This window comes from Lampetra planeri, chromosome 34 (assembly GCF_965212315.1).
Source record: "Lampetra planeri chromosome 34, kcLamPlan1.2.h2, whole genome shotgun sequence".
Lineage (NCBI taxonomy): Eukaryota > Metazoa > Chordata > Hyperoartia > Petromyzontiformes > Petromyzontidae > Lampetra > Lampetra planeri.
This window is the reverse complement of record NC_136140.1, coordinates 10,892,159-10,920,118: the sequence shown is the minus strand read 5'-3', so window position 1 is coordinate 10,920,118 and position 27,960 is coordinate 10,892,159. Positions and strand designations below refer to the sequence as shown.

Sequence of the window (27,960 nt, the reverse complement as noted above, 5' to 3'; positions counted from 1 at the left end):
GAATGGCGTACGCGCTGCTGGCCGCGCTGCCGCCCGTGCTGGGCCTCTACTCCTCCTTCTACCCTCCACTCGTCTACTTCTTCTTCGGCACCTCCAGGCACATCTCGGTCGGTGCGTACCTCCACGTCTCACCCCGTGTCTCCCTGTGTCTCACCCCGTGTCTCCACGTCTCACCCCGTGTCTCCACGTCTCACCCCGTGTCTCACCCCGTACCTCCACGTCTCACCCCGTGTCTCCCTGTGTCTCACCCCGTGTCTCCACGTCTCACCCCGTGTCTCCACGTCTCACCCCGTGTCTCACCCCGTACCTCCACGTCTCACCCCGTGTCTCCACGTCTCACCCCGTGTCTCACCCCGTGTCTCCACATCTCGCCCCGTGTCTCCACGTCACACCCCGTGTCTCCACGTCTCACCCCGTGTCTCACCCCGTATCTCAGTGTCTCCCCCCGTGTCTCCACGCCTCACCCCGTGTCTCCACGTCTCACCCCGTGTCTCCACACCTCACCCCGTGTCTCCACGCCTCACCCCGTGTCTCCACGTCTCACCCCGTGTCTCCACACCTCACCCCGTGTCTCCACGTCTCCCCCCCCCCGTGTCTCCCCGTGTCTCACCCCGTGTCTCACCCCGTGTCTCCACGTCTCACCCCGTGTCTCACCCCGTGTCTCCACGCCTCACCCCGTGTCTCCACGTCACACCCCGTGTCTCACCCCGTGTCTCCACGTCTCACCCCGTGTCTTCACGTCTCACCCCGTGTCTCACCCCGTGTCTCACCCCGTGTCTCCCTGTCTCACCCCGTGTCTCCCTGTCTCACCCCGTGTCTCCACGTCTCACCCCGTGTCTCCACGTCTCACCCCGTGTCTCACCCCGTGTCTCACCCCGTGTCCCCCTGTCTCACCCCGTGTCTCCCTGTATCACCCCGTGTCTCCCTATCTCACCCGTGTATCCCTGTCTCACCCCGTGTCTCCCTGTCTCACCCCGTGTCTCCCTGTCTCACCCCGTGTCTCACCCCGTGTCTCCCTGTCTCACCCCGTGTCTCCACGTTTCACCCCGTGTCTCACCCCGTGTCTCCACATCTCACCCCGTATCTCCACATCTCACCCTGTATCTCTGTATCTCATGCCTCCCTGTGTCTCCCCGTGTCCCCCGCATCTCCCTGTCTCCGTGTTCCCCGTGTCTCCGTGTCTCCATGCGTACCCGTGTCTCCCTCTCTCTTCACTCCGCGTGTCCCCGTGATCGCGTGTCTCTCTCCACGCCCCCGTGTCTCAGTGCGCCCGTGGTCCTGTCTCCGTGACACCCGTGTCTCCGTGACACCCGTGTCTCCGTGCCTCTGTGCCCCCAATGCCAAGTGTGTCTATACCCGTTCCCGCATATCCGCGTCTCCGTGTCCCTGTGTCTCCGTCTCCCCGTGTCCCTGTGTCTCCGTCTCCGTGTCCCTGTGTCTCTGTCTCCCCGTGTCCCGTGCCGCTCAACGAGGACCACCTGCACGGGGGTGGGTCAGGTGAGCAGTTGGTCACCTCACCTTGGTGGATCCCGACCCCGCTCACCTGAAGTTTTAGCCATGTTTGTTTGTTGTAGTACAGAGTTAGACTGATAACTTTAATTTACATTGTCTTATGGTTGTTATTGTTTGACTTGCATCCTACTGGGATTTTTGCATACAGCGTTGAAATGCGGTGTTTTTTCTGGAAGACTTTGCTGTTTTTTCCAGGATTTTTCTGTTGCGTGTAGTCACTTTCAGATGTTTCTTGTTCATGTTTTTGTTTTGTTGCGGTTGCACCCGAGTCAAGAGCCGCATGGCTCACAGGGTTACACCTAATACATGAAAGTGAAAACTGAAGTCCGTGTCTCCCTCACTCCAGGCCCGTTCGCCGTGGTCAGCATGATGGCCGGGGAGGTGACGGAGCGCCTCGCGCCCGACCACATGTTCACGGCGCCCAACTCGTCAGGCGCGCACGCCGACCCCGCGTCCAACACTACGGCCGGGAGCCTGGTGGACGAGGCGGCGAGGGACGCGGCGCGGGCACGCGTCGCCACCGCACTCGCTCTGCTCACGGGCGCCTTCCAGGCCCGTTCCACCGCCACCTGCTCCCTCTCACCCCCCCACCTACTCCCCCCCCACCTACTCCCTCTCACCCCCCCCTACCTTCTCCCCCCCCACCTACTCCCTCCCCCCCCCTACCTTCTCCCCCCCCACCTACTCCCTCCCCCCCCCACCTACTCCGTCTCACCCCCCCACCTACTCCCTCTCACCCCCCCCCCACCTACTCCCCCCCCCCCCCCACCTAAACTTCAAATGAAATCTGAGGTCCAAAAGTGGTTGATTAAAGTAGGCCATGGAGGGTGAAGTTTGTATTTTTTATCCAAAACGTCGTCGCGAGGTGATTCCAGAGATCAGGGGTCGCCGCACAGAAGGAATTAAACATCTCGCCACCGCGGTATAGCTGGTGAGGTGTTTAACAATGGTGGCGAGATGTTAAATACCTCGCCTGGTATACAAGAGGTCGTGGGTTCCACCCCCACCTTGACCCCTGCTGTATATTTAGAGTTTTCGGTGTCTCTCTCTCTCTCTCCCCGTGGATTTGTCTCCGGGTCGTCCGGTTTTTCCCTCCACATTTAGAATCAACATCACGCGTCTAGAGTGTTTGGCTGCTCTACATTTCCACGTGATGGGCCACTTGGTCGAGCTGTCATTCGTGATCAGGTCGCTTCTGAAGAAGAGCTACACAGCTATGCAGGGCCTTACCTGCGGGCGGGACAAAAACACAATTTAGTTTAATTTATAGTTTCAGTTCTCCCACGGTGCGGGTTACTTTGAGCAGGGATGTGCGAGGAGGTACTTCGAAGGACGAGGGAATATTCCTGGCGGATCGAATGCCGCATAAGGTATTTATGAGGCTCTCCAGAGTACAAGCGCAGCACCCCTGCAGTGTCCCCGTGTCTGTTTAGTTCACCGGTCGACCTTCCGCCAGAAAAAATGTCACTCGCATCGAAGTCCTCGTTGGGGTGCAGGTGAGGGGCTGTGTGCGCGTGTGAACGCTTCACGGGGGGGGGGGGGGGGGGGGGTCTTTGGACGACACGTGTACGGAGAACGGGAGCGTAGCGGTCAGCGCGCCGCGCCGCGAACCCGGCCACCCGACTCCGATTCCCGCCCGCGGCTGCCAACACCGTCGACAATATCTGAACCGGCTTCGCCTAGGTCGACTCGGAATCGAATTAGTACTTGGGGCGATGAGTAAACATCGCCACTTTGGGAGACGGTCGTGGCCGGGCGTGGTGCGCACTAACAGGGTGCTGCGGTGGCTAGGAGATGTTAACTATCTCGCCTGGTATGCAGGAGGCCGTCGGTTCGATCCCTCACGTCTGTTGCTGTGTATTTGGAGTTTGCGTGTCTCTCCCTGTGGTCGCGTGTATTTTTCACCGGGTCCTCAGGGGTTTCCCTCCATGATATGTACACATGACGATGACATTACGCCTACTTCGTTGAGCTATCGTTTGTATTGGCCAGGTCGCATCTAAAAACAACAGCTACATATCTTTCGATTTAAAGCTTTCGTGATATGTAAATTCCTTTGTCAAGGTGCTCTCCTCCTCTAACCCCTGCTTACATATACGCTGCTAAGCTTGGTGGTGTTTATTCGGACGCTGTCTTTTTGACAGCCCTGTTCTTCACCTGAGGACGGCTGTTTGCGTTGTGGCCGAAACGTCGTGAGAATTTTATCTTATTATGTTTTATTATTTTATCATTTTATTATTTCCCTTCTACGTGACTTTACCGAAAGAACCAAGAAGATGAACAGCTACATAGCTCCGTGTGGGGGCCTTACCCGGTAAAACAAAACAACTTTAAATAGATTAGTTTTAGTTTAAAACAACGCCCCGTTGAGACTACACGGGGGGAGCCTTTGTATTTGTGCGTCGCCGCTGGTACCGAGCGCTACCCCCCCCCCCGCTCCCCTCCCTCCTCCTCTGCTTGCCGCCCCCAGGTGGCGCTGGGGCTGCTCCGCTTCGGGGTGGTGGCCACCTACCTCTCGGAGCCGCTCGTGCGCGGCTTCAGCACCGCCGCCTCGGTCACGGTGCTCGTGTCGCAGCTCAAGCACCTGCTGGGACTCGCCCTGCCGCGGCGACACGACCAGGTGCTCGGCACCCTGCACGTACGTACGCGGGCACCCTGCGGCCGTGCGAGCACCCTGCCCCGTGCACCCTGCCCCGTGGCCGGGTGCATGGGGCAGGGTGCGTGGGTACGCACGTGGGCGCGCACGTGGGTGCGCGGGTAAGCGAGGGCTCTGCACGAGCACCCCGCGTGAGTCCCCTGCGATGAAGCGAGCGCCCTGCGCAAGGAGACGAGCCAACCCCGGCACGTAGAGACAAAGATCCCCCGTGTAGCCTCCACAGGCTATTGGGGCAAGTGTTGTTTACGAGCACCTATGCAGGCCGGCAAGGGGTGGGTGGCCAGCACTACGCCAGGCCGCCTTTGTCTCCCCAGTTGCGTTGCTCACACACCGCACCAAGTGCTCATTTGAGGCCGAGTCGACCTAGGGAAAGCCCATGACCGGTTTCAGATCATCTTCACCGATGTTGGCATCCCTGAGCTGGAATTGAACTCGGTTCGCCGCGTGCGCAGCGCGCTAACCGCTCTCCCACCGCTCCTCCACACGCGCCCCGACCACGACTCCGGTCCTGACCCCTTAACCCGTGACCCCCCCCCCCCCCCACGTCTGTAGACGGCGCGTGACGTGTGCCGGGGCGTGCTGCAGGTGAACGTGGTCACGGCGCTGGTGAGCCTCCTGTCGCTCTGCTCCATGCTGCTGCTCAAGCGCGTGGTGCACTCCGTGCCGCGCCTGCGCCGCGTGCCCGTGCCCGCAGAGCTGCTGCTGGTAACGCTGCCCCCCCACCCCCCCCCTGCCCCCCCCCCTGCCCCTCCCCCGCCCCCCCTGCACCCCCTGCCCCGAGCTTCTCGCGACACGTGCTACTCTCTCTTTCTGAGTATCCTTTGGGGCCGTCCAATAAATGACGTCACGCACCTGGGGTGGGGGTTGGGGTCAGACATTTGTGATGATGTGTGACGAAGGGGGGAAGTTTGATAAATGTGACGTCACATCAAAATTCGTAACTGTAAATAAATATGAACACGTTCTACTTTATGAAATAGACTTTTTAATAAATGTTTCCCCTTCAACATCAGAGTGCAACGCCACATTAAATACGCACTACAATGACAATAGTTTAAAGCGATTTGAAGCATGTTTTATTTTCAAAATGAAATATGTTTGGGGGGGGGGGCAGAGTTTTGTGACGTCATATTTGAGGGGGGGGGGGTCTGACTTTTTGTGACGCCGTGTGACGAGCGGGGGGGGGTCAAAAATCTTGCAAAATCGCGTGACGTCATTTATGGACGGCCCCTTTATCAACATGCAAGGCGGTGTTCTTCACTTATTCCAGATTGGGGGGGGGCACTTTCACCGATAAGACGTCATCAGTGCGAGGTGCCGCCACGCACTTGCCTCTAGTGTCTCGTCTGTTGTCCTGCCCCCGCACCTGCGATGGACACGGGTGGCTACGTACGGTGCAAAAGAAATTCAACATACGTACATAGACTCACACAGAGAACCATCGACTCACACAGATACCCATAGACTTATGGAGACCCATATAATTACACAGAGACCCATAGACTCACACGGAGACCCATAGACTCACACGGAGACCCATAGACTCACACGGAGACACATAGACTCACACAGAGACACAGACTCACACAGAGACCTATAGACTCACACAGAGACCCATAGACTCACACAGAGACCCATAGACTCACACAGAGACACATAGACTCACACAGAGACCCATCGACTCACACAGAGACACATAGACTCACACAGAGACACAGACTCACACAGAGACCCATAGACTCACACAGAGACCCATAGACTCACACAGAGACATAGACTCACACAGAGACCCATAGACTCACACAGAGACATTGGCTCACACAGAGACCCATATACTCACACAGAGACTCAGACTCACATAGAGACTTATAGACTCACACAGAGACCCATCGACTCACACAGAGACCCATATACTCACACAGAGACCCATAGACGCACACAGAGACCTATAGACTCACACAGAGACCCATCGACTCACACAGAGACACATAGACTCACACAGAGACACAGACTCACACAGAGAGACCCATATACTCACACAGAGAGCCATAGACTCACACAGAGACCCATATACTCACACAGAGACCCATAGACTCACACAGAGACACATAGACTCACACAGAGACCCATCGACTCACACAGAGACACATAGACTCACACAGAGACACAGACTCACACAGAGACCCATCGACTCACACAGAGACACATAGACTCACACAGAGACACAGACTCACACAGAGAGACCCATAGACTCACACAGAGAGCCATAGACTCACACAGAGACCCATATACTCACACAGAGACTCATAGACTCACATAGAGACCCATAGACTCACACAGAGAGCCATAGACTCACACAGAGACCCATATACTCACACAGAGACTCATAGACTCACACAGAGACCCATAGACTCACACAGAGACCCATAGACTCACACAGAGACATTGACTCGCACAGAGACCCATATACTCACACAGAGACCCATAGACTCACACAGAGACCCATAGACTCACACAGAGACCCGTAGTCTGTTGTCCTTCCCACGCACCTCCAATTAGCACGGTTTGCTACGTACGGTGCGAAAGAAGTTCACCATAGTGTGCATACGAGACCATTGGGAGTTTGACGGCAGCACGACGACTACGATGATGACGATGATGGGGGTATAGGTGGGGGGGGGGATGTTTTGACATGCGGTGTTGTCGAGGGGCGGCATTGAAGGCCACCACCAGGGGCCGCTAGTGGCCTTTGGTGGCCATGCAATGAAGCAACAGTGAGCGTGAGCGATTCAGAGAGACCCCCCCTACCCCCCTATTCGTAAATAAATAAATAAACACTCGCCGCCGCCGGTGGTGTTGGGGGGGTCGAACAACGAGCAGCTCCTCGTGAGTTCGAGCAGCGAGATCGATTCTCAGCGGCGAGAAGCCATCGCAGGAGGGGGGAGGTGGGGGGCACAGATGTGGGAATTGTTGTTGTTGGGAACAACTCAACGTGGGGGGGGGGGGGGTCGACTGGGAAACCGTTATAGGGGAAATTAATGGGATCGGTGGGAAGTCGTGGAAAGTTCGGGAAAGGCTGGGGGGGGGGGGTAATGAACATGAGGGGTGGGAAGGGGGGGGGTGACGCCTGAACGTAGCGATTCCCCGGTGGACGTCTGGTGACAAAGAGCTTCGAGGCTTATCGGATTCCTCCTCGTGCAGGCTCAGTGAAGATTGTGACGCGTGACGCGCCGTGGGGAGCACGTGGTGTCGCATCACGTGATGTCGCATCACGTGATCGAGTGCCTCGTGCTCCCATCGTCGCGCTCACCTCGCAACCCTCCTGTGCTCGGAGCACCAACACTCATCTGCTTCTTTGTATAGTAATACTACTAATATTACACTGCATTGTATTAACATGCGATAATGCATTATTGCGAGGTTTAAAATTTGTGATATATATTCTATACAATTTTAAAGAGATGTGCTGAGATTATTTAGATTATTTTGGTGCTATAAATCTCCAAATGATGGACCACTTTGTTGCGCTATAATTTGTGGCCAGGTCGCTTCTGAAGAAGAAGTTACTGCTTCGTGAGCTTTGCCTGGTAGGATGGGGATGGTTTAGTTTCATTTGTATGTGTTTGGGTGATTTGTTTACCTTTCTTGTACTTGATGTCGTGTTTTTGTATTGTTGTTGTTGCAACGTTCTTACCCTGTGCCCCGACTGGACGTCGGTGCAAAATAGCTTTACAGCTCATCGGATTCCTCCAGTATAATTCTAGATTTGAAGCTTTCGTGACTGCAAGGATTCATATTCTTAGGTTTTTTCGGTAAAGTCAGGTAGGTAAAAAATTAAAATTAATAAAAGCACCTTAGTCTCGGAAAAGACAATTTCATGTGGGTTCTCATGAAATTGTCTTTTCCGAGACTAAGGTGCTCTGCAAGCCTCCTGGCTACCATCAAAGGTTTGTACACGAGGCCATCCAAATATACAAACACAGACATAATTTCAACCGTGATGATGGGTACAAACTTAGTAATAATTGAAAAGATGGTATTAACCATGCAAAAAAGATTTAACTACACATATTGGGAGCATTCCTGGCAGCGATTTCAGCCGCACCACCTCTACATAACAATAGGCTCAGTCAACCATTCTACACAACAAAGACTCATTTCCTGGCAGCAATTTCAGCCGCATCATCTCTACATAACAGAAAGGCTCCGTCCCTTATACATGCACCTTTACATAATCCGCACCTAGTTTACACAACAAAGGCTCATTCCTAACAGCGTGCTTCAACCGCACCGAACCTCTCAAAAATAATATTCAGGGCCTACCTTGGCTCCTCCCACCCTCAACCAGTATATATACAAATACGGTTTTCTTGGAATTTCTCTCACATTATACAGCTATCGTGCTGTGACTGTTCCACCTGAAGACGGAAGCTTGTGTTGCCTCCGAAACGTCGTGATTTTTATTTTATTTTTATTTTACTTTTATTAATTTAAATTTTTTACCTACGTGACTTTACCGAAAAAACCTAAGAATATCCTCCAGTATCGATACATATTCTGATTCTCATTAAAAGTACAAATTCTAAAGTGAGTTCGCGGTGTCTCTCTCCCCGGGGTCGCGTGGATTTGTCTCCGGGTCCTCCGGCTTTTCCCCTCCACATGAGAAGCAACGTCACGCGTTTCGAGTGTTTGACTGCCGCTCTACATTTGCACACGATGATGAAAGCCAGAACATCGTTAAAGCTATCATTTGTGACGGCCAGGTCAGTTCTGAGCAGCTAAGTAGGGGCCTTACCTGGTACAATTAAATAATAGTTTCCTTGTAAATCGTTTTAACACAGTTTGCCGAGCACAGTAGGCACAACACGCCAAGTGACCTGTAACAAACAGCACCCCCGATTAGCACGGTTGACTACGTACGGTGCGAAAGAAGCCCAACATACACACACAACACCAACGATCTCAGTTGTAATGGATAGGGGTTGTGGCACGTGTCGTGGATAGAGCAAGGTGATGAGAGGTTGGCGATCGGAGACGATGATGATGATGACGACGATGCGAGGAGGCCATTCTGAAGTGGAGTAGTGCGAAGGATAGAAGCAGACAGAGACACAGAGACACAGAGAGACACAGAGAGAGATAGAGACACAGAGAGACACAGAGACAGACAGAGACACAGAGAGACACAGAGACAGAGAGAGACACAGAGAGACAGAGAGAGACAGAGACACAGACAGAGACACAGACAGAGACACAGACAGAGACACAGACAGAGACAGAGAGTGAGACACAGAGACAGAGAGAGACACAGAGAGACACAGAGATAGACAGAGACACAGAGACACGGAGAGACACAGAGACAGACAGAGACACAGAGAGACACAGAGCCAGACAGAGACACAGAGACAGACAGAGACACAGAGAGACACAAAGACAGACAGAGACACAGAGATACACAGAGACAGAGAGAGGCACAGAGACAGACAGAGACACAGACAGAGACACAGACAGAGACACAGAGACACAGAGACACAGAGAGAGACAGAGACAAAGAGAGAAAGAGACAGACAGAGACACAGAGACACAGAGAGAGACACAGAGAGACACAGAGACAGAGAGACAGACAGAAAGAGAGAGAGAGAGAGAGGGGGTACAGGGACTGGATCCCAGCCTTGCCTCAGCCACCGTCTCGCTGGCGGGCACCGGGGGCCGCGTTCAGAGAGATGCGTGGGCAGCACGGGCACGTGCTGCGTTCCCGCACGTGTGTGTCCGCGTGTGCCCGTGTGTCCAGGTGAACCCCATGTGTACCCGTGCATTTTCGCGTCTGCCCGTGTGTGCTTAGATCAGTTCAGTTCATTTATTAGGTAGAGCCCTGTGAGCCATTCGGCTCTTGACTCGGGTGCAACCGCAACGAACAAAAACATGAACAAGAAACATCTTAAAGTGACTACACGCAATAGAAAAATCCAGGAAAAAACAGCAACGTCTTCCAGAAAAAGCACCGTATATCAATGCTGTGTGCAAAAATCCCAGTGGGATGCAAGTCAAAAAATAACAACCATAAGACAATTTCGATTAAAGTTATCAGTCTAACTCTGTACTACAACAAACTTATATGGCTAAACCAAAACGTTTTCGAAATCACCAAAATGAAGCTATAAAAGCAAGGTAACAGTGATCATAGGAACTGTGAAATACCCGTGTAGTCGCGCGTGTGCCCTCGTGCGTCTGTGCGTCTTTGTTTCTGCATTTTAGCTGCCCATAACGAGAGAAGCGGCGGGCGTATAAAATGTAGCAAGTTGGCACAGTAGGGGGTACAGCTGGTGGTGCATCTACCAGTCATCTCAGTCAGCCAACGCATGGCACCTGCTGGGTCTGTCCTGTTGTATATGTCGGATTATGAAATTTTGATTAAAAAAAAAATTAATGAAAAAAAAATGCTTAAATCGCATAAAGGATGTTAATGTATGCAATTATATGCATACGTTATGATAATAACGGGGATAATCGTAGTAATTTATGCGAATGCTTGCGATTATGTTAATGTGTGCAGTTATGATAATTAGGCTTAGCTTCGTTATCCAGAGTTGTATCAATCGGGATAAAACGATTATCTTTGATTAAACATTTACTGATTATCTTAGTGCGTTTATGTTATGTTAGGTCTCCAAATTCATATCTCATCGCAGGATACAGTTCTTATGAATAAGACAGTTTTGCATGGACTTGGAAAGAAACACTCGAGATACTTCTGTGTTAACAATTTTTATTCTAAACTAACATATGACACTCTAATATGCAAAGGCCAGAATATACGTCAATAGATTCATTGGCGAGATTATGCAATTAACGAAACTGAAGGGCTAACACTCTTCTAACAACCGTAATTTCTACTTTCCCACCAGACATCTCAGTAGTTCCCCCATGTATCGAGCACAACCGGCGACTGGCAGAGTTTTAAAACAGGCATGCAACGATATTCATATGAAGGCAATACAAGCAACTTATTATACCCCAGAGGCGAAAGTATGCGTCAATAGATTCAGCGGCAAGTATACATTTTTTTTAACGAAATGTTTGAGACAAGGGTGGGTGGGTGCGTGTTTGTGAGAGAGCGTATCTGCTCTGCTTTAATTAATTCTTAGGCGAGACTCTATGACAAAGAAACAGGGTTGACACAATATTCTCTCTCTGTAAACGTGTCGATTCGTAATGAGAATTTCGAGAGTTTTAGTTTTCCTCGACGAATCTATTGGTCGCCTATGCGATGAGCGAAACGAAAATGAAAAGGCAGGGAAAATAACCTCACACTCTTATAACCGACGGACTCTTAATCACTCGATGGGCCATGATTCCTCACGGCCAGCTGATGGTTCATGTAATTGGTAATTAGTCTTCTGATAATTGACTAGGGTTGATACAATGGTATGGGTGGAATAGATAGTCTCTTAGGTAAGATCGGGACGTCGATGCGTGCGTGTGTGGGTCTATGAGTGGGGGGGTTGTGGATACGAACGACTTCAGAGAAGGTCCCTCTCGCTCGAGCGTGGCTGCGGTGAGCTGCTCGTTTTCCGACTCCTCCCTTGGCTGCGCTGAGCGGCGTCGGCACGATGTGGTCTTGGGAGTGACTCGATTGCTTGGCGCTTGATGGGTTTGGCGGCCCTCGGAGCTGGCGTCCGTACTGTGACTCTGACGGCGCGGCAGTACTCGTTTGCTTGTGCGCGGGCAGGAAGGCACCTGAGCTCGGGCACAGGACGAAGTGGCGATGCTCGTTCACTCGTGCGCGGGCAGGCTGGCACCTCGGCTTGGTTACAGGACGAAGTGACGATGCTCGTTCACTGCTGGTATTGACGTTGGGTTGATAGTTGCTGGCTCGAGAAGGATAACTGAAATCTCCGTCAGTTTCACCCGCACCTCGGCTTGGTTCAGCCCGCCGCTACTCAGCGAACATCGTCATTCTGGATGACGGAAGAGCTTCTTCGTTGGCGGCGACGAGATGAGATGGGGGGTGAGCCCCGGGTATACCCCCGGTGGTATACGTTGAAGGGATTTCGCCTCGGCTTATATCGGGAAAATCCACTTGGTTTTTTTTCGAGTTGTTCAAAGGCCGGAACCATATAACTTTTTTTGTTTATGTGTGTGGACACATCTGCGTCCGTGTGTGTCGTGTGTGTGTCCGTCCGTGTGTGTGTCCGTATGCGCGATTTATTGGAGGACTAAGGTTCTTTAAAGAGACAGTTGTCCGTAATAATTCTGGAAAGAGGGGTGGGGGTTTCCTCGCGAAACGGCGTTACATATGAGTCATCAAACTAAACCAAACTGACGATTCGCGTTCGCACCGAGATTGCATCATCATACTGGGTTTTTGGGTTTAGATTATGAATACTATTGGTCGCGAAAGCCTACGCGTTTAGCGAGTTCTATAATCCCTTCCCTCGCTCTGGGCGTTTATCCTTTGTTTCACACAGCTTTAAGTTGTTCGTTTGGTTTGGAAGTTAAAATGAGACTCACTTTGCTGCTTAGTATTATTGTGATTTGATTGTAAGTGATTCAAGGTATGTTGTAGCCGTGTTCACGGTATTTCCATCGTGGTTTGATTTTTTTATGGGGAGATGTTATTTGCTCGTGTGCGCAACTCTTGCTGTCCGTGCTGCGGGGAGACAAAGACGGCTGTGCTCCATCGTTGGAGCACACTGCGCGTGTGTTTTATTTTTTTATAGAGGCATCTGTTGATTTTCTTTCTCGAGCCGTTGCCCGCTTGCCATGAACTTTTATGAGGGCCATTTCCTTGCTTTGCTTGTGCATGCTCTGTGGCCGTCCCTCTCGGGAAGACAAAGACGGCTGTGAGCCCCCTTCCCCTGGAGTGTTGCATGTTGGTTAATTATGATATACTTCTCCGCCCTTAACTCTACTAGGAGATCCACTCTAATTTCGTACTTATTATTTGACTTAGCCTGTTATTATTTTATCTGATATCCCGGGGCTAGGGAATTTGTTTTTTTTGCTTAGGAGCGACCCTGACTGCCATAATTATTATTTGATGCTTCGGTCAGGCCGCGTAGAAATTATTAAAGGTAAATAATGTCAGTATTGAATTAACAAATGAGGATTCACGACCCTGGTGCAGACTGTAGTCTGGTTTCCAATTGGAGCGAGGGTAGATAATGTTTGCTTAATCTTCATGGCTAAGTTGGTAGCTTGTATAACTAATATGGCTCGAAAACCCGTCTGTGCTTTCTTGTTGCCAATTCTATTTTTTTAGCCGTTAAGAATATAATTATATGTGTCTCGTGGTGCCTGTTTCTTGTATTGTGAGGGGGCCTTTTGAAGTGTGGGTGTTGTCCTAACACCCTCTTGCGCTCCCCCCCTTTTTCCTCTTGTGTGAAATTCGGGGAGGTTTTATGACATTTGATGGCTGTCTCTTTCATGCTTTCTGGCCTTTCGAAGCGAGATGTGCACGCATCTGTTGTGGAAGTGGGGAAACGGGTTTTTCGCTCGTCTTTGTTTGCTTCCAAGTTTCCCCCGTGTCTATTAAAAAGAAATATAGTATTGGCAGAATTATTCTTAATATTATTTTTTTAAAAAGGGGTATAGATACAACAGTCCCGAGACCTCCTCCTGCCAGCAGCGAGCCTTGGACACTTCACGTGATAGCCTCAAAGTGCACCTGGCCTGGGACGGGCGCCGTGGTGACGTCGCCGTCACTTAGTGGCGAATGGCAGGTGTTGGTATTGGTGTGTCTATGTACCCGCGTGTGTCCATGTACCCGCGTGTGTCCATGTACCCGTGTCTATGTACCTGCGTGTGTGTGCAGGTAGTGCTGGGCACGGTTCTCTCCGAGCAGCTGCAGCTGAGCCCGGATCATAGCGTGGACGTCGTGGGGCTCATCCCATCCGGGTAAAACCCGAAGCACCCCCCCCCCCATCCCAATCGTCTCACCTGCGCTAAGGGTGTCCTTGCCGCCTCACCTGTGCTCCGTATGTGGGTGTGCGTGTGTGTGTGTGTGTGCGTACGGAGTGATTGGAAGGCATGGGCCAGATCAGATAAATAACAACGGTAGCAGGCTGCTAGACTTCTCTGCAACCCCTGGGCTTGTAATTACCAACACGCTGTTCCAGCATTGGCACATCCACATAACATCATGGATGCATGCCGGGTCCAAGCAAGAACATCTGCTGGACTACATAGTGACGGAACAGCGGATGAGGGCCCATGTCCTTGAGACCAGGACCTGCCGTGGAGCTGATCTGCCCATAGCTCATCGACTTGTCACCTGTAAGATGCACCTGCCATTCTTCCACTCCGGTGGTGGCTGTCCATCTCGGACCCCATTAAAACCCACAGTGGCCTGGTCTCAGCTAGCTGATGAGAGTTTCAAGCGAGAATTTCATCATCGCTTGCAACTGGGGTTGGCATCGTCCCCCCTCCTAATGCCGAGGGGAAATGGCCGAGGTTCGGGACTGTGGATTATGCAGCTGCAATGGCTGCTTTGTGTACAGGGACCAAACCTCCCCAGAGATCCTGGCTGATGGAGGAGGTGTTCTGGTTGGTTGAGAAAAAGCGACAGGCCCACTACCACTATCCTGGCAAGGATAATTCTACATCGCCTTGCCAGGCACGCTGAGGAGAGGATTGCGGAGCCGCAATGTGGTTTCAGGAAAGGGCGGTCCTGCACAGATGCCATATTTTCTTTCCGTCTGCTACAGCAGAGGTGTAAAGAATTCCAACAGGACCTACATCTCTGCTTTATTAACCTGGTCAAGGCCTTGATACCATCAATAGGCCTGGACTCTGGGTTGTTCTTAATACTTTTGGAGTCCCTGACTCCTTACTCACAATCATGAAGGATCTTCATGATGGTGTGCAGGCCCGGGTAAAACTACGTGGCTGGGAGCGCCGGGTGGCTAAAACACAGCAAGTTGGCACAGTAGGGGGCATCAGCCAGTCATCTCAGTCAGTCAACCCATGGCACCTGGGTCTGTCCCGTGACTGCCTGCCAGCAGGCGTTAAATACTTCACGTGGCCTTAAAATGCACATAGCCTGGCACAGGCGCCGTGGTGACGTCACCGCCACTTAGTGAGGAATGTCGGTTGTTGTAGGTATGTGTGTATGTGCGTCTCTCCACGCTTCACCAGGCTGGCGGCCCCGGAGTGGCCGTCGCTCGCTCTATCCGTGGGCCTCGTGGGGGACGCGCTGGCGCTCGCCGTGGTGGGCTACACGGTGGCCGTCTCCCTCGGGAAGATGTTCGCGCAGAAGCACGGCTACACGGTGGACGGCACCCAGGTGCGGCCCTCCCCCTCCCCCCCTCACCCTCCCCAAGTCCTCCGCGCCACAGTGCCCCCCCCCACTTCCCTTCCTGATTTCTGCTCTCGTATGGGCGTCCAGCAAGCAACGGACCGAGTTAGCGACCGCAGTTCTTTAATTTCCAAAAATATTGCACCCGGCAGAAAAAAAATTCCACCGGGTGGAACATCTCATTAGCAAGGCAGTCCAGAATGTGCGTGTGTGTGCACGTTGAGTGGGGAACGGTAGTGTAGCGGTCACCACGCTGCACTTCGAAACCTGGTGACCCGAGTTCGATTCCCGCTCACGGCTAACACCACTTATCTGAACTGGTCCTGGGCCTCCCCTAGGTCAACTCAGCCGCAAATAAGTACCTGGTGCAGTGTGAAAAAATCGCCACTAGGGAGACAAAAGCAGCCAGTCGTGGTGCTGGCCACCCATCCCCTCGTGTGCCATCTGATGGCATCTCGGATGGATGTTTATACGTCCGGCAAGATTGTTTTTATTGCGCAAAGATCGGCGGTGCAATGGATAGATTTATCCTTACAGCACTCACGATTAGACCCACGTCAAGACACACACTGATAGAGACCACGGCCTCTCAGAGACCCACAGACTCCCACGTAGAGTCATAGACCCACATAGCGAGCCGCTACTGGAGGAGACAATCTTGTGACTGGGGACTGTGAGCGCTGAAGTTGTGGTGGCCTGGGACGCGTGAATTGACGTTCATCCACAGACACCGAATGGATTATTTCAAATATTTTTTTAAAAACTCAAAAAATATTTCTCCCCCCCCCCCCCCCGTTCTCGTGCAGGAGCTGCTGGCCCTGGGTCTGAGTAACGTCCTCGGCGCCTTCTTCGGCGCATTCCCCATTGCCTGCTCCATGTCCAGAAGCCTCCTGCAGGAGAACAGCGGAGGCCACACGCAGGTGAGGGCCTTCCCGTCCTCCCCTCCTGCAATTTCCACATCAGGGCTCTCCGCCACACTCGACCACTATTGAGTCGTGACATAGCCAACAGGGTGGCGTGCAGCCGAGGGTCGGACAACGCTCGATTTTATTGCGCCTCACAATAGTCTACGGGAAGTCTGGAAAAAATATTACCAAGCTGCAGCAGCGTGTACAACATTCTCTGGCATGTGTCGCGACGGGTACTGAAAGATCCGACCGTGTCCGTCCAGTGCTCGCCAAGCTGGATTGGCTTCCAGTTGCAAAACGAATACGTGATAAGGTCACGCTCATTACACAAGGAGCATAAACCATCATGCCAACTCCGGTGGTCACCCTCGCTGCAGGAGCAGCTGCTTTGGCTGGCCATAGAACAAAGACGGTGGTCACCGCATTGCGTGGCGCTTTCAGATGCGCTTCTGCGGCCGTCTGGAACGCTCTTCCTTTCGATATTAGGAAGCCGTTGCAGCTATGCACTTTAAAATTATCATCTAGATTCATAACTTACTTCTTTACAACTGCTTTTTGTGTTTAGTTTGTTATCCTTCCCCTGCACTTCCGATTTGCACAGTTGGCTACGTACGATGTGAAAGAAGTTCAAAATACCTACATACCTCCCCCTTCCACCTCCCTCCCTGTAGCGCACCTGTACTACGAGCACAGCAACCCGAGTTTGATTCCCGCTCGGGACCAAACATCGGTGAGGAATATCTAAATCGGTCCTGGGCCTTCCCCAAGGACGATTCAGCCTTAAACATGTACCTAGTGTGGTGTGTAAGCATCGGCATTAGGGAAACAAAGGCGGGCAGGCGTGGTGTGCCGTTCACACAGCCCTTTATGTGTGTGTGGCATGCTGGCCTTAATAAGCTCCCGCTAACAGCACTTGCCCCAACAGCGATATGAAATGGTACACGGGGGGCCTGTGTCTCTGTGTAGGTGGCGGGTCTGGTGGCCAGCCTGGTGGTGCTGGTCAGCACGCTGTCAATGGGGCGTCTCCTGGAGCCTCTACCCAGGGTGAGTGGCAGGCAGATGCATGCAAACACACACACGCGCAGATGCACACACATGCACACACAAGACGAAAGATCCCCTCGATCGCCACCACTAACAACTACCAGCAGTGCCACCAATGCCACCAGTCTGTAACAGACCGTTGAGGCCAGTGCAGACAGCGAGTAGCACCTGAAAGGTCGGTATGGGGATGAGGCCATAGGTGGCCAGCACCACCACGCCCGGCTGCCTTTGTCTCAAATTGACAACCACGGTGTCCCTGCCCCACCCCTCCCCCGGCTCCCACCTCACTCCCTCTCATCCCTTGCTACCCTCGCACAGGCCACGCTGGCCGCGATCATCGTGGTGAACCTCAGGGGGATGTTCTGCCAGTTCGGGGACCTCCCCGTGCTGTGGAGAACCAGCCGCGCCGACTTTGTGAGTGCAGACCCGGGGGGAGCGGCCGCTGAGGATGTCCAGCCCATGACTCCAGGGTGGCGCTGCTGGGATCCAGGGTGGGGCTGGAGGGGTCCATGGTGGAGCTGGAGGGTCCAGGCTACCACTGGCAGGGTCCAGGGTAGGGTTGGTGGGGTCCAGGATAGAGCTAGAGGGGTCCAGGGTGGCGCTGTTGGGTTCCAGGGTGGAACTCGTAAGGACCAGGCTGGAGCTGGCAGGGTCCTGGATGTAGCTGGTGGGGTCCAGGGTAGAGCTGGACGGGTCCAGCATGGAGATGGTGGGGTCCTTGTGGAGCTGGTTTGGTTCCTTGGTGGAGCTGGTGGGTCTAGGGTCGAGCTAATGGGGTCCTGGGTGGAGCTGGAGGTGTCCAGGGTGGAGCTGTTCGAGGCCAGTGTGGAGCGGGAGGGGTCCAGGGTGGAGCTGGCAGGGTCCTAGGTTGTGTTGGTAGAGTCCACGTGGAGCTGGTGGGGTCCATGGTGGAGGTAGAGGGGTCGAGGGAGGAGCTGGCGAGGTCCAGGGAGGAGTTGTTGGGGTCCAGGTGGAGCTCGTGGGGTCTATGGTGGAGGTAGAGGGGTCGAGGGTGGTGCTAGTGAGGTCCAGGGTGGAGCTGATGGGGTCCTGGGTGTAGCTGGCGTGGTGGAGCGCCTCGCCTCACCGACACTGTGTGGTGCGTCAGGCCATCTGGCTGGTGTCCTTCGTGGCCGTGGTTCTGTTGGGGCTGGACCTGGGCCTTGCCGCCTCCGTCGCCTTCTCCCTCCTCACGGTCATCGTGCGCACGCAGAGGTGAGCCTCTCCGGGGCTTGGTGAGGCTGCCCGAGTTATTGTTGCCGCTTGGGCTCGTTTCGTTCGACCCAGGGGTGGTGTGGCTTGCCCAGGGTGGTGTTGTGGCTGTGTCGTGGTGCGTGCGTGCGCAAGTGCGGGGAGCGGTGGTGTAGCGGTTACTCGCTAAAGGCTATGCGGGGAATCTTTGTCGTTGTCACAGGCCGCACTACTCACTGCTGGGAAAGCTGCCGGACTGCGAGACGTACTGTGACATTGAGAACAACTGCGTGGTGACATCGCCACCATCACCAACCACCACCATTGCCCCACCATCACCAGCATTACTATCATCGCCACCACTATCACCATCGCCGCCACCACTATCACCATCGCCACCATCACCACCATCGCCACCACCACCAGCATTACTTTCATCACAATTACCACCACCACCATCACCATCGCCACCATCATCACCACCACTATCACCATCGCCACCAGCACTATCACCATCGCCACCATCACCACCATCACGATCGCTACCACCACCATCACTATCGCCACTACCACCACCATCATCGCCACCATCACTATCGCAACCACCACCATCACTATTGCCACCACCACCATCACTATCGCCACCACCAGCATTACTATCGCAACTACCACCACCACCATCGCCACCACCACCATCATTACCACTACCATCTTCTTACTTTGTACGTGCGCATGGAAAAGCAACAGTGTTGAAACGAGTTAATGGTTGAAGGCTAAAAGTTGTTTCAACCAATCCAAGGAGGCAGTAGACGCTGCATGGAGCATACATCAGCCGTCATCACCGTTGTCATTATCACTGACATCATCATCATCGCCACCTCCATCACCACCATCGCCACCTTCAAGAATACCAACAGCGTCACTCTTGCCATCAATACCGCCACTACCACAAACAGCACCATCACAATCACCACAACCATCGTCAACATTGTCAGCACAACCATACTACCATCATAAACCATCATATCACCAATGTCACCAACAACACCACAACACCCAGTCGCTATCAACGACTGCACTGGCCACTCGGTGAAAGCGACATCACCACAGCACTTCGCCATCACCACCAAAGACGAAGATCCCCCGTGTAGACTCTAACAGAATGTTGGGGCAAGTGCTGTTAACGAGTAATGCCTATGAAGGCCGGGCCGGTACACGAGGGGGGTGGGTGCCCAGCACAACGCCCGACTGCCTTTATCTCCCCAGTAGCGATGTTCACACACCGCGCCAGGCACTCATTTGAGGCCGAGTCGACCTACGGTGGGAGGCCCAGGACCGGTTCAGATAATCGTCACCGGTGTTGGCCGCGAGACGGAATCGAACTCGCGGTAACTGGGTTTTTGTCGCGCAGCCGCTCGCTAACCGCCGCGCTAACCACCACAACTAACCACCACCGCCAACCACCGCCACCAACCATCACCGCTGTCCACGACCGCTAACCACGACCGCTAACCACCACTGCTAACCACCACGACCGCTAACCACCACCGCCAACCACCGCCACCAACCATCACCGCTATCCACGACCGCTAACCACGACCGCTAACCACCACCACCACCGAGCTTCCAAACACCCGGCCGTGAGCCTCCGCCCCGCTCTCTGTGATGTAACCGGGTCACGTGGCGTGTGGCGACCACACGCTGGCTGGGTGCGGGGTGGTGGTGGTCGCTGCCTCTCTGTGCAGGCTCGGGAGTTGCCCGGCGTGAAGATCTTCCGGGCAAACGCCGCCCTCTACTTCGCCAACGTCGAGCTCTACGTGCGTGCCCTCGTCAAGAAGGTGATATAGGCCTAGCGGTGGCAGGGGGGTGGCAGGGGGGTGGCAGGGGGTGGCGGCTCCTCACCCCCTCTGTTGTTGTTGTTGTTCTACCCGCCATTCGCCACTAAGTGATGGTGACGTCACCACGGCGCCCGTGCCAGGCCAGGTGCACTTTGAGACTATCACGTGAAGTGTCGAAGGCTCCGCTGCTAACAGGAGGAGGTCTCGGGACAGACCCAGCAGGTGCCATGCGTTGGCTGACTGAGATGACCGGTAGATGCACCAACTGTACCCTCTACTGTGCCAACTTGCTACATTTTAGCCGCCCGTCGCTCCGCTCGTTGTTGTGGGCGGCTAAAATGTAGGAACATAGACGCACGGGTACATAGACACACGAGGGCACACGCGGGAATACACGGGTACACGTGGGTGCCGTGGGTTTGGCTGACTTGAGATGTCCGGTAGATGCACCAGCCTCACCCCTTCACCCCCACCCCAGAGTGGGGGGGGGGGGGGTTCAGCGTGGTCGTCGTTCAACCACGTGCCCAGCGCTGCGCTGTCTAGGCGAGGCCATCGCGCCCGCGCGCACGGCCGTCAGCCGGCGCTGTGGAGGTCCGCCATCAGTGGGGGTTGGTGTATCGCTGCACACTCGAGGCCGACTCAAACTGAATTTCTGGTTTCGGCTGAAACCGAAAGTTAAAAATTGACTTTCGGCCGAAACCGAAAGTATTCCTGAAAGAGGCCATTTGCCAACTTTCGGCGCCGAAACAGAATTTCGGTCGGCCTCTCCTGCACACCGGTGTTGTGCTGAGACTCCATTCCTTCGCCCGTGGGCGGCGAGGGGGTGCCGTACCCCTTGGCTCGCCCAGGTGAAGGCGGTGGAGCAGCAAGTGGACCAGTCGCCATCTATGTCCGTCTGTACAGGGATAAAGCGTTGCGCCCCCTCGCGCAAGGCGTCGGAGTTTCCTTCCGGGAATCTGTGGGGGAAAAAAGAGCTTGATAGCTCAACGGATTCCTCCAGTGTGAATACATATTCCGGTTTTCTCCGGGTTGCTCCGGTTTCCTGCCACACGTGTATAGTAACAAACGCAGATCGTCATTCATTGGCCCGAAAACATCTTGAAAATAAAAACCCAATGGAGCAGCAGCAGCAGCAGGACCCTCCTGAGAAAGTTCGAGGGCTCAGTGCGACTCTCTCGGGATAAATAGGTCGTCTCATCTCATCGAGGACTTCATGTAGCGCTACATAAAGTCCGAGATGAGATTTTGTCAAAGGGCTTTACAAGAATTATAAATGGTACATTCGTTATTGGCTGATGATGATGGATGGAGTTTGAGTTGTTGTGGAGGGGAAGGGATGGCAAGGAAGGGCGACGATAGGACAAGGAAGGGCTGGCGAGGTTAGGAAGGGGGAGAGGTAGGATGGCAAGGGAGGGCGATGATAGGGCAAGGGAGGGTGGTGGAGTTAGGAAGGTGGGTGGATGGTGAAGGGTTTAAGGACAAAGGCAGCGAGTAGTATGATCACGAACACGCGGGAGGCCGCGCCTTCACCCTCCGATTGCACCGGGGTCGACTCTCTCGAGTTGGTGGACTCTCTCGAGTTGGTGGACTCGGCCGATCGTCGGGTTGCGGAGGTCTCCTTGTAAATGTGGAAGATGTCTCAATCGTAAATGTTGGCGTGGGTTTTACTCTCGAACACACAACCGGTGTGCTGTACTCGTAACGACGTTTTGTCTACGTGACAAACCTTATTAATTGGTTGTGTCGGGTGGTGGCGGGTTTAACGACACATTCATATTTACGCGATCTAACCCAAAAACCTCTTACGGAGGTCTCCTTGTGGGAGCAGCCGGGAGTTCTCCCCTGTGAATGATACAAACTAAAACTATTCTGTATTTGACCAGGTAAGGCCCACTGAGCTATGTAGCTCTTTGACAGAAGCGACGTGGCTATCACGAAGGAAAGCTCAATGAAGCGGGGCTCAGCATCACCACGTGGACATTTATAGCAGCAGCCAAACACTCGAAACGTGTGACGTTGTTTCTAAATGTGCAGGGGAAATACCGGAGGACCCAGAGACACGCAAACTCCAAAAATACAGCAGGCGTCAGGATTGGGATCAAATCCACGACCTCATGTGTACCAGGCGAGGGAGTTAACATCTCATAGCCACCGTGATGATGATGAGACAGAGACACGCAAACTCCAAATATACAGCAGGCGTCAGGATTGGGATCAAACCCACAACCTCCTGCGTACCAGGCGAGGGAGTTAACATCTCATAGCCACCGTGATGATGATGACACCGAGACACGCAAACTCCAAATATACAGCAGGCGTCAGTATTGGGATCAAACCCACGACCTCCTGCGTATCAGGCGAGGGAGTGAACATCTCATAGTCACGGTGAACGCGATGCGCCGTCGCGAGTCAGCGCCGCTCACCGCGTGACATCGGTTCGCAGACGGGGCTCCTGGAGCAGGCTCGGGCTCCAGACAGGAGGTGCTCCAGGCACAGAGCTCACGGGGCTCCAGGGAACAACAAGGCGAGACGACTCATCCTCCTCCCACGCCTTCTCCTTCACTCCTCCACTCACTTCTCCACTCACTCCTCCACTCACTCCTCCACTCACACCTCTCGCACCTCTTCCACTCACACCGCCGCCACTCACACCTTATCCACTCGCGCCGCGGTGGCGACATGTTCACCACCTAGCCTGGTGTACAGGACGTGGGTTCAATCCCGACCCTGGCACGTACTGTACATTTTTTGGACTTTGCGCGTCTCTTTCCCCGTGGTCGCGTGGATTTTTCTCAGGTCCTCCACATTTATAATTCATTATGTAACACGATTTTTGTCCCTGGGTAGTGTTATTTTTTAATTGCTTATGCCTAAAAAGTATAGAAGATGGCTATTATTCCCCAAAAACTTTGCTTTTGTGACCAGTACTTTATGTGAAGGAATGACACAAATGCACACGTTTTCTCATTGAAAATAGATAAATTTCAACATATCACTGTCCTGGTCACAAAAGCAAAGTTTGTGGGGAATAATGGCCATTTTCAGTACTTTTAAAGCATAAACAATTAGGAAATAACACTTATTACCCAGGAACAAATTTATTTTTTACACAGTGAATCAACATCACGCATTTAGAGTATTTGGCTGCTATAGATTTTCACGTGACAATCCACTTCGTTATCATTGGTGATTGCCAGGTCGCTTCTGAAAAATCGATACACAGCTCAGTGGGACGCACCTGGTTAGATAAAAAATAGTTGTAATAGTTTATAGTTGTGCCTTCGCTCACACCCCATCCACCCACACCATCTACCCCCTTCGCAATTCATACCCCAAAGACAAAGATCTGCCGTATAGCCTTAGAAGACTGTTGGGGCAAGTGCTGTTAGCGAGCACTTAATGAAGGTCGGCACGGCACGAGGGAGGGGGTGGGTGGCCAGCACCACGCCCGACCGCCTTTGCCTCCTGAGCGGCGATGTTCACTACACATCGCAAACAGGTACTCATACGAGGCCGAGTCGACCTAGGGGAGGGCCAGGACCGGGTCCAGATATTCGTCATCGTTATTGATCGCGAGCAGGAATCGAATTAGGGTCGCTGGGTTCGTAGCGCAGCGCGCTGCTACACGACCGCTTCTCCACTCACCCTGACAGCCACCTACTATAACTCCACCCCCAAGCCAGACCTGAATTCACTCGCTTGCACGCAACTCCCATCGCTTCATCTCCTCCACTCGCTCTCTTCACTCTCATCTCATCGTCCACTCGCGCCTCGCCAACTTTCACCTCCTCCAGGACCCAGCACCGATGCAGCCACGGACAGACGATGGCCACCCGACATCTGTGAAAATGCAATAACCACGCACATCTATAGGATTGTGTTGACCCTGGTGATGTAATGACCCGGCTGATGAGTCGGGTAATCATGAGCCTACGGATACCTAGAACAATGAATGACACTCATGTTGAAATTATGAAAGAGCGATTCCAATTACACCCGTCATTGACACTGCCGTCTATGACCCTGGCTACGCCTATGCAAATGACCGCTTACAGATGTCCATGACCCCGCCGTACATTGCAGTGTTCTTGACCAATTTTGAGATTGGGGACACTTTCGCCTTTAAGACATCATCAGTGTGAGCGAGGGACCGCCACACCATGTGAAACCACTGGGGGGTGTGACGGCAGCACGAGGATGATGGGGGGTGTTCTCAAATGTTGTGTATTGTCTAGGGTGAAGGGGGGAGGGGCGCACGTTCAGGGGGCCGCAACTAAAGGCCACCAGAGGGCCGCCAGTGGCCCTGTAACGAACACCGGCACAGTGGAAACGCGATGACCTTCCCCGCTGCCCACGATACCGATGGCCCCACCGACGACTCGTGTCACTCGGCGATGTGGCCGCGCCCCCCCCCCCCACCCGCCCCCCCCCCATCTGCAGGTGGCGCCGGCCACGGGAGACGGGGCCCAGATGCCAGTGCCTGGTGCCGAGCCGGGGCTGGCGGTGGAGCCGGCGGGGAGGGAGTGCGCGCTCGGGCTGCCGGGGCTGATGGCGCCGGACACGGAGGACCGCGCGGCTCCCCGGCCCGCCATCCACTCGCTCATTCTGGACTTTTCTCCGGTCAACCTGGTGGACACCGTTGCCGTGAAAACCCTCAAGACGGTGAGGGCACGTGGAGACGTAACCCAGGCGGGTCGTGTCGCTGGTCGCCGATTCACTCCAGTCACTGGAACTACCGGTGGCCAGTCAACTTCTTTCGTACCGTACGTAGCCAACCGTGGCTAATCGGAGGCGCGGGGGGGGGGGGGCGACAACAAACTGAAAGCTGTAGTGACCATCTTAGCCAAACGCCGCTGCGAGAATGACAGGAGTTCGCGTGATTTAATGTGTTTTTAAATCCTTTATATTAAGTTCGCTTGCTTGCTTGCTTGCGCGCTTACGACCGTGCAAATCTTTCGGTCGTTTTTTAACCCACTTCCTGTGATCCAATCGAGCTGACATTTTCCACACAAACTCGTTGTGCGTGACAATTAATTTTCGTGAAAATTTTTTTGCAAAATTTTACACTTTTTAGGAAAAAATAAAATTATATTTAATTACCAATTGCTTAATGCTGCCAGGCAATCATCTGACCCATAGGTGGCAGCCATCACAAGCCAGAGGACGAGAGGACTCTAGCCGCCACGCATATAAAGGATTTATAGTGAAAAACTTTGTTTTTACGGGTTAATTTTTTTTGCGTGCATTCATTGGTGACCGCACCTGGGCCCATCAACTCACCACGCTTGAGAATCCGGTTTAATCACATGGTGGCTTGAAACCTGACTTAGAACCTAGGATCTCAGCATTGCTGGCTCAGCGTTCTTGACCTCCGAGCCACCCGGCCACCTCCCCGCATGGATCTGATGGGACCACGACGTCTTCCGCTGCTCCCGAGGCTGGAGACAAGATCCTCGCCACTCGCAATTCCCGCCAACAAAACGACGACGCGAGACCACGGGGCGGATAGGCCATCAGGAGCACGGGTAGCAGTGGGCATCCGCTAGCGGACACATCCAGCAGGCGCATCTACCCAACATGAGAGCACGACTCTCAAGCTGGGGCCTGGCTCGACGTCCCCGGGAAGGGTAACCGTTATCGGCCTGCGCCTGCGCTCGGCACAAAGCGCCGTGGCGACGTCCCCGCCACTTGCTGGCGAATGGCGGCTCCTGCTGTTGTTGTTGTTGCGCTCGGCGTGTGCGTCACAGGCCATGGCGGGGCTGGGCGCGATGGGCCTGGAGGTGTGCATCGCCGCCTGTCAGGGTAAGGGCTGAGCTCGCACACCGTCGACCCGCACCCGTGTTGCCACGCCGCCGCGCCCGCACGGTCATGACGGTGGCACCGTGCCCGTCACCGTCTCCCCCACCCCGCCCCCCGTACGAGGAGACTGCGTCCTGGAGCAGCTCCACTCCTGTGGGTTCTTCACGCCCGGCGTCACGGAGACGGGCACAGCAACGGACCCAGCAGGCGCGGACCCGGGAGGCGCCAGGCTGTTCCCCAGCGTGCACGCGGCTGCAGTCCACTGCCTGCAGCGGGGCCGGAGCGGGGTACGCACGGCCAACGCTGCAGCGCAACCACGCAGCGCAACCACGCAGCGCAACCACGCAGCGCAACCACGACGCGCAACCACGCAGCGCTACCACGCCGCGCAACCACGCAGCGCAACCACGCAGCGCAACCACGCAGCGCAACCACGCAGCGCAACCACGCAGCGCAACCACGCCGCGCTACCACGCCGCGCTACCACGCAGCGCAACCACGCAGCGCAACCACGCAGCGCAACCACGCAGCGCAACCACGCAGCGCTACCACGCAGCGCAACCACGCAACGCTACCACGCAGCGCAACCACGCAACGCTACCACGCAGCGCAACCACGCCGCAACCACGCCGCGCAACCACGCAGCGCTACCACGCCGCGCAACCACGCCGCGCAACCACGCCGCGCAACCACGCAGCGCAACCACGCAGCGCAACCACGCAGCGCTACCACGCCGCAACCACGCCGAGCATGGAAGCCGTCTCCGCACCGGTGCCTGGAGTGGGAGGGGCGCGGTTTGGAGCCAGTCGCGTAGATGAGGGCACGCGGCTCCGCCGAGGCTCTCCACTGCCCACCGGGCGCCGTTGCCAAGCTCCCTGGCCCCGCGGGCTCCCGTCGCGGTCGGTAGAAACGCCCGCGGCATCGCTCGGCTGGGGGGATTGCCCACGCACCTATTCGCACTTTCACCCGCTCACTTTGACCAACCCACCCTACCCCCACCCACCCACCCGCTCACCCACAAATCCGTTCACTTTCAACCACTGCCTTGCACGAGCTCACCCACACCCTTCGCTTCCACCCAACGACCCATCCACCCGCCGACCCGCTAAATCACTCAACTCCTCACCCACCCGGTGCTTTTGTAATGCGGGCGTAAACGGCTTCGCGGATATGACGTCATGGGGGGAGGAGTTAGGTCACGTGGGAGAGAGGGGTGAGGTCTTAAGGGAGAGATACCGGAAGAGACGGGAGAGTGTGGGAGACAGAGTTAGAGTGAGGCCACGCAGGGCGGAGGTCGAGGAGTGGCGAGATCGCCACATACACCAAGGGTAAGACTTGGCACCGTCGGCCAGCGGGTGACCAAGCACGGAGGAACGACGGGCAGCGGTGGAGCTGCAGTGAGGGCAGCGATGGAGCTGCAGTGAGGGCAGCCGGAGGACTGCACAGGGGGTCTGCAGCAGAGCTGCAGAGGTGTGGAGGCTACGGGAGCGAGGGCAGCTACGGAGCTGCCAAGGGGAGAGCTCTGAGCGAGGGCCGTGTGGGAAAAGTGTAAGAACCCGAATAAAGGACGACGGAGACAGAACCAGGATCGAGTCCCTTATTACACTTTCACCATTCAGCGACTCTTTCACCTCGACCGCCCACACTTTTCCTCTTGGTCCCCTGCCCACAGGTGCACACGGAGCTGGGGTGAGCTGGGGTGAGCCGGGGGTGGCG

General features: G+C 54.5%; 1 protein-coding gene across 1 annotated transcript; it reads left to right on the top strand.

The window, feature by feature from the left end:
• LOC144729962 (prestin-like) lies at nt 1–27,937 on the top strand. Its single transcript, XM_078610390.1, has 18 exons — nt 1–111; nt 1,859–2,064; nt 3,983–4,150; nt 4,721–4,873; nt 13,983–14,065; nt 15,305–15,452; nt 16,271–16,384; nt 17,339–17,416; nt 17,735–17,830; nt 18,525–18,631; nt 18,831–18,900; nt 20,353–20,445; nt 22,889–23,275; nt 24,886–25,107; nt 26,193–26,247; nt 26,368–26,531; nt 26,890–27,015; nt 27,917–27,937. Exons 1-18 carry the CDS (start codon nt 3–5, stop codon nt 27,935–27,937), a joined length of 2,400 nt encoding a protein of 799 aa, XP_078466516.1. The 5' UTR covers nt 1–2.
• The last annotated feature ends 23 nt before the right edge of the window (nt 27,938–27,960 follow it).

Coding starts and splice junctions, on each gene's coding strand:
- LOC144729962 (XM_078610390.1), top strand. CDS start 3: ATGGCGTACGCGCTGCTGGCCGCGCTGCCGCCCGTGCTGGGCCTCTAC. Junction 17,417..17,734: donor TCCTGGAGCCTCTACCCAGG/GTGAGTGGCAGG, acceptor ACCCTCGCACAG/GCCACGCTGGCCGCGATCAT. Junction 17,831..18,524: donor GAACCAGCCGCGCCGACTTT/GTGAGTGCAGAC, acceptor GTGGTGCGTCAG/GCCATCTGGCTGGTGTCCTT.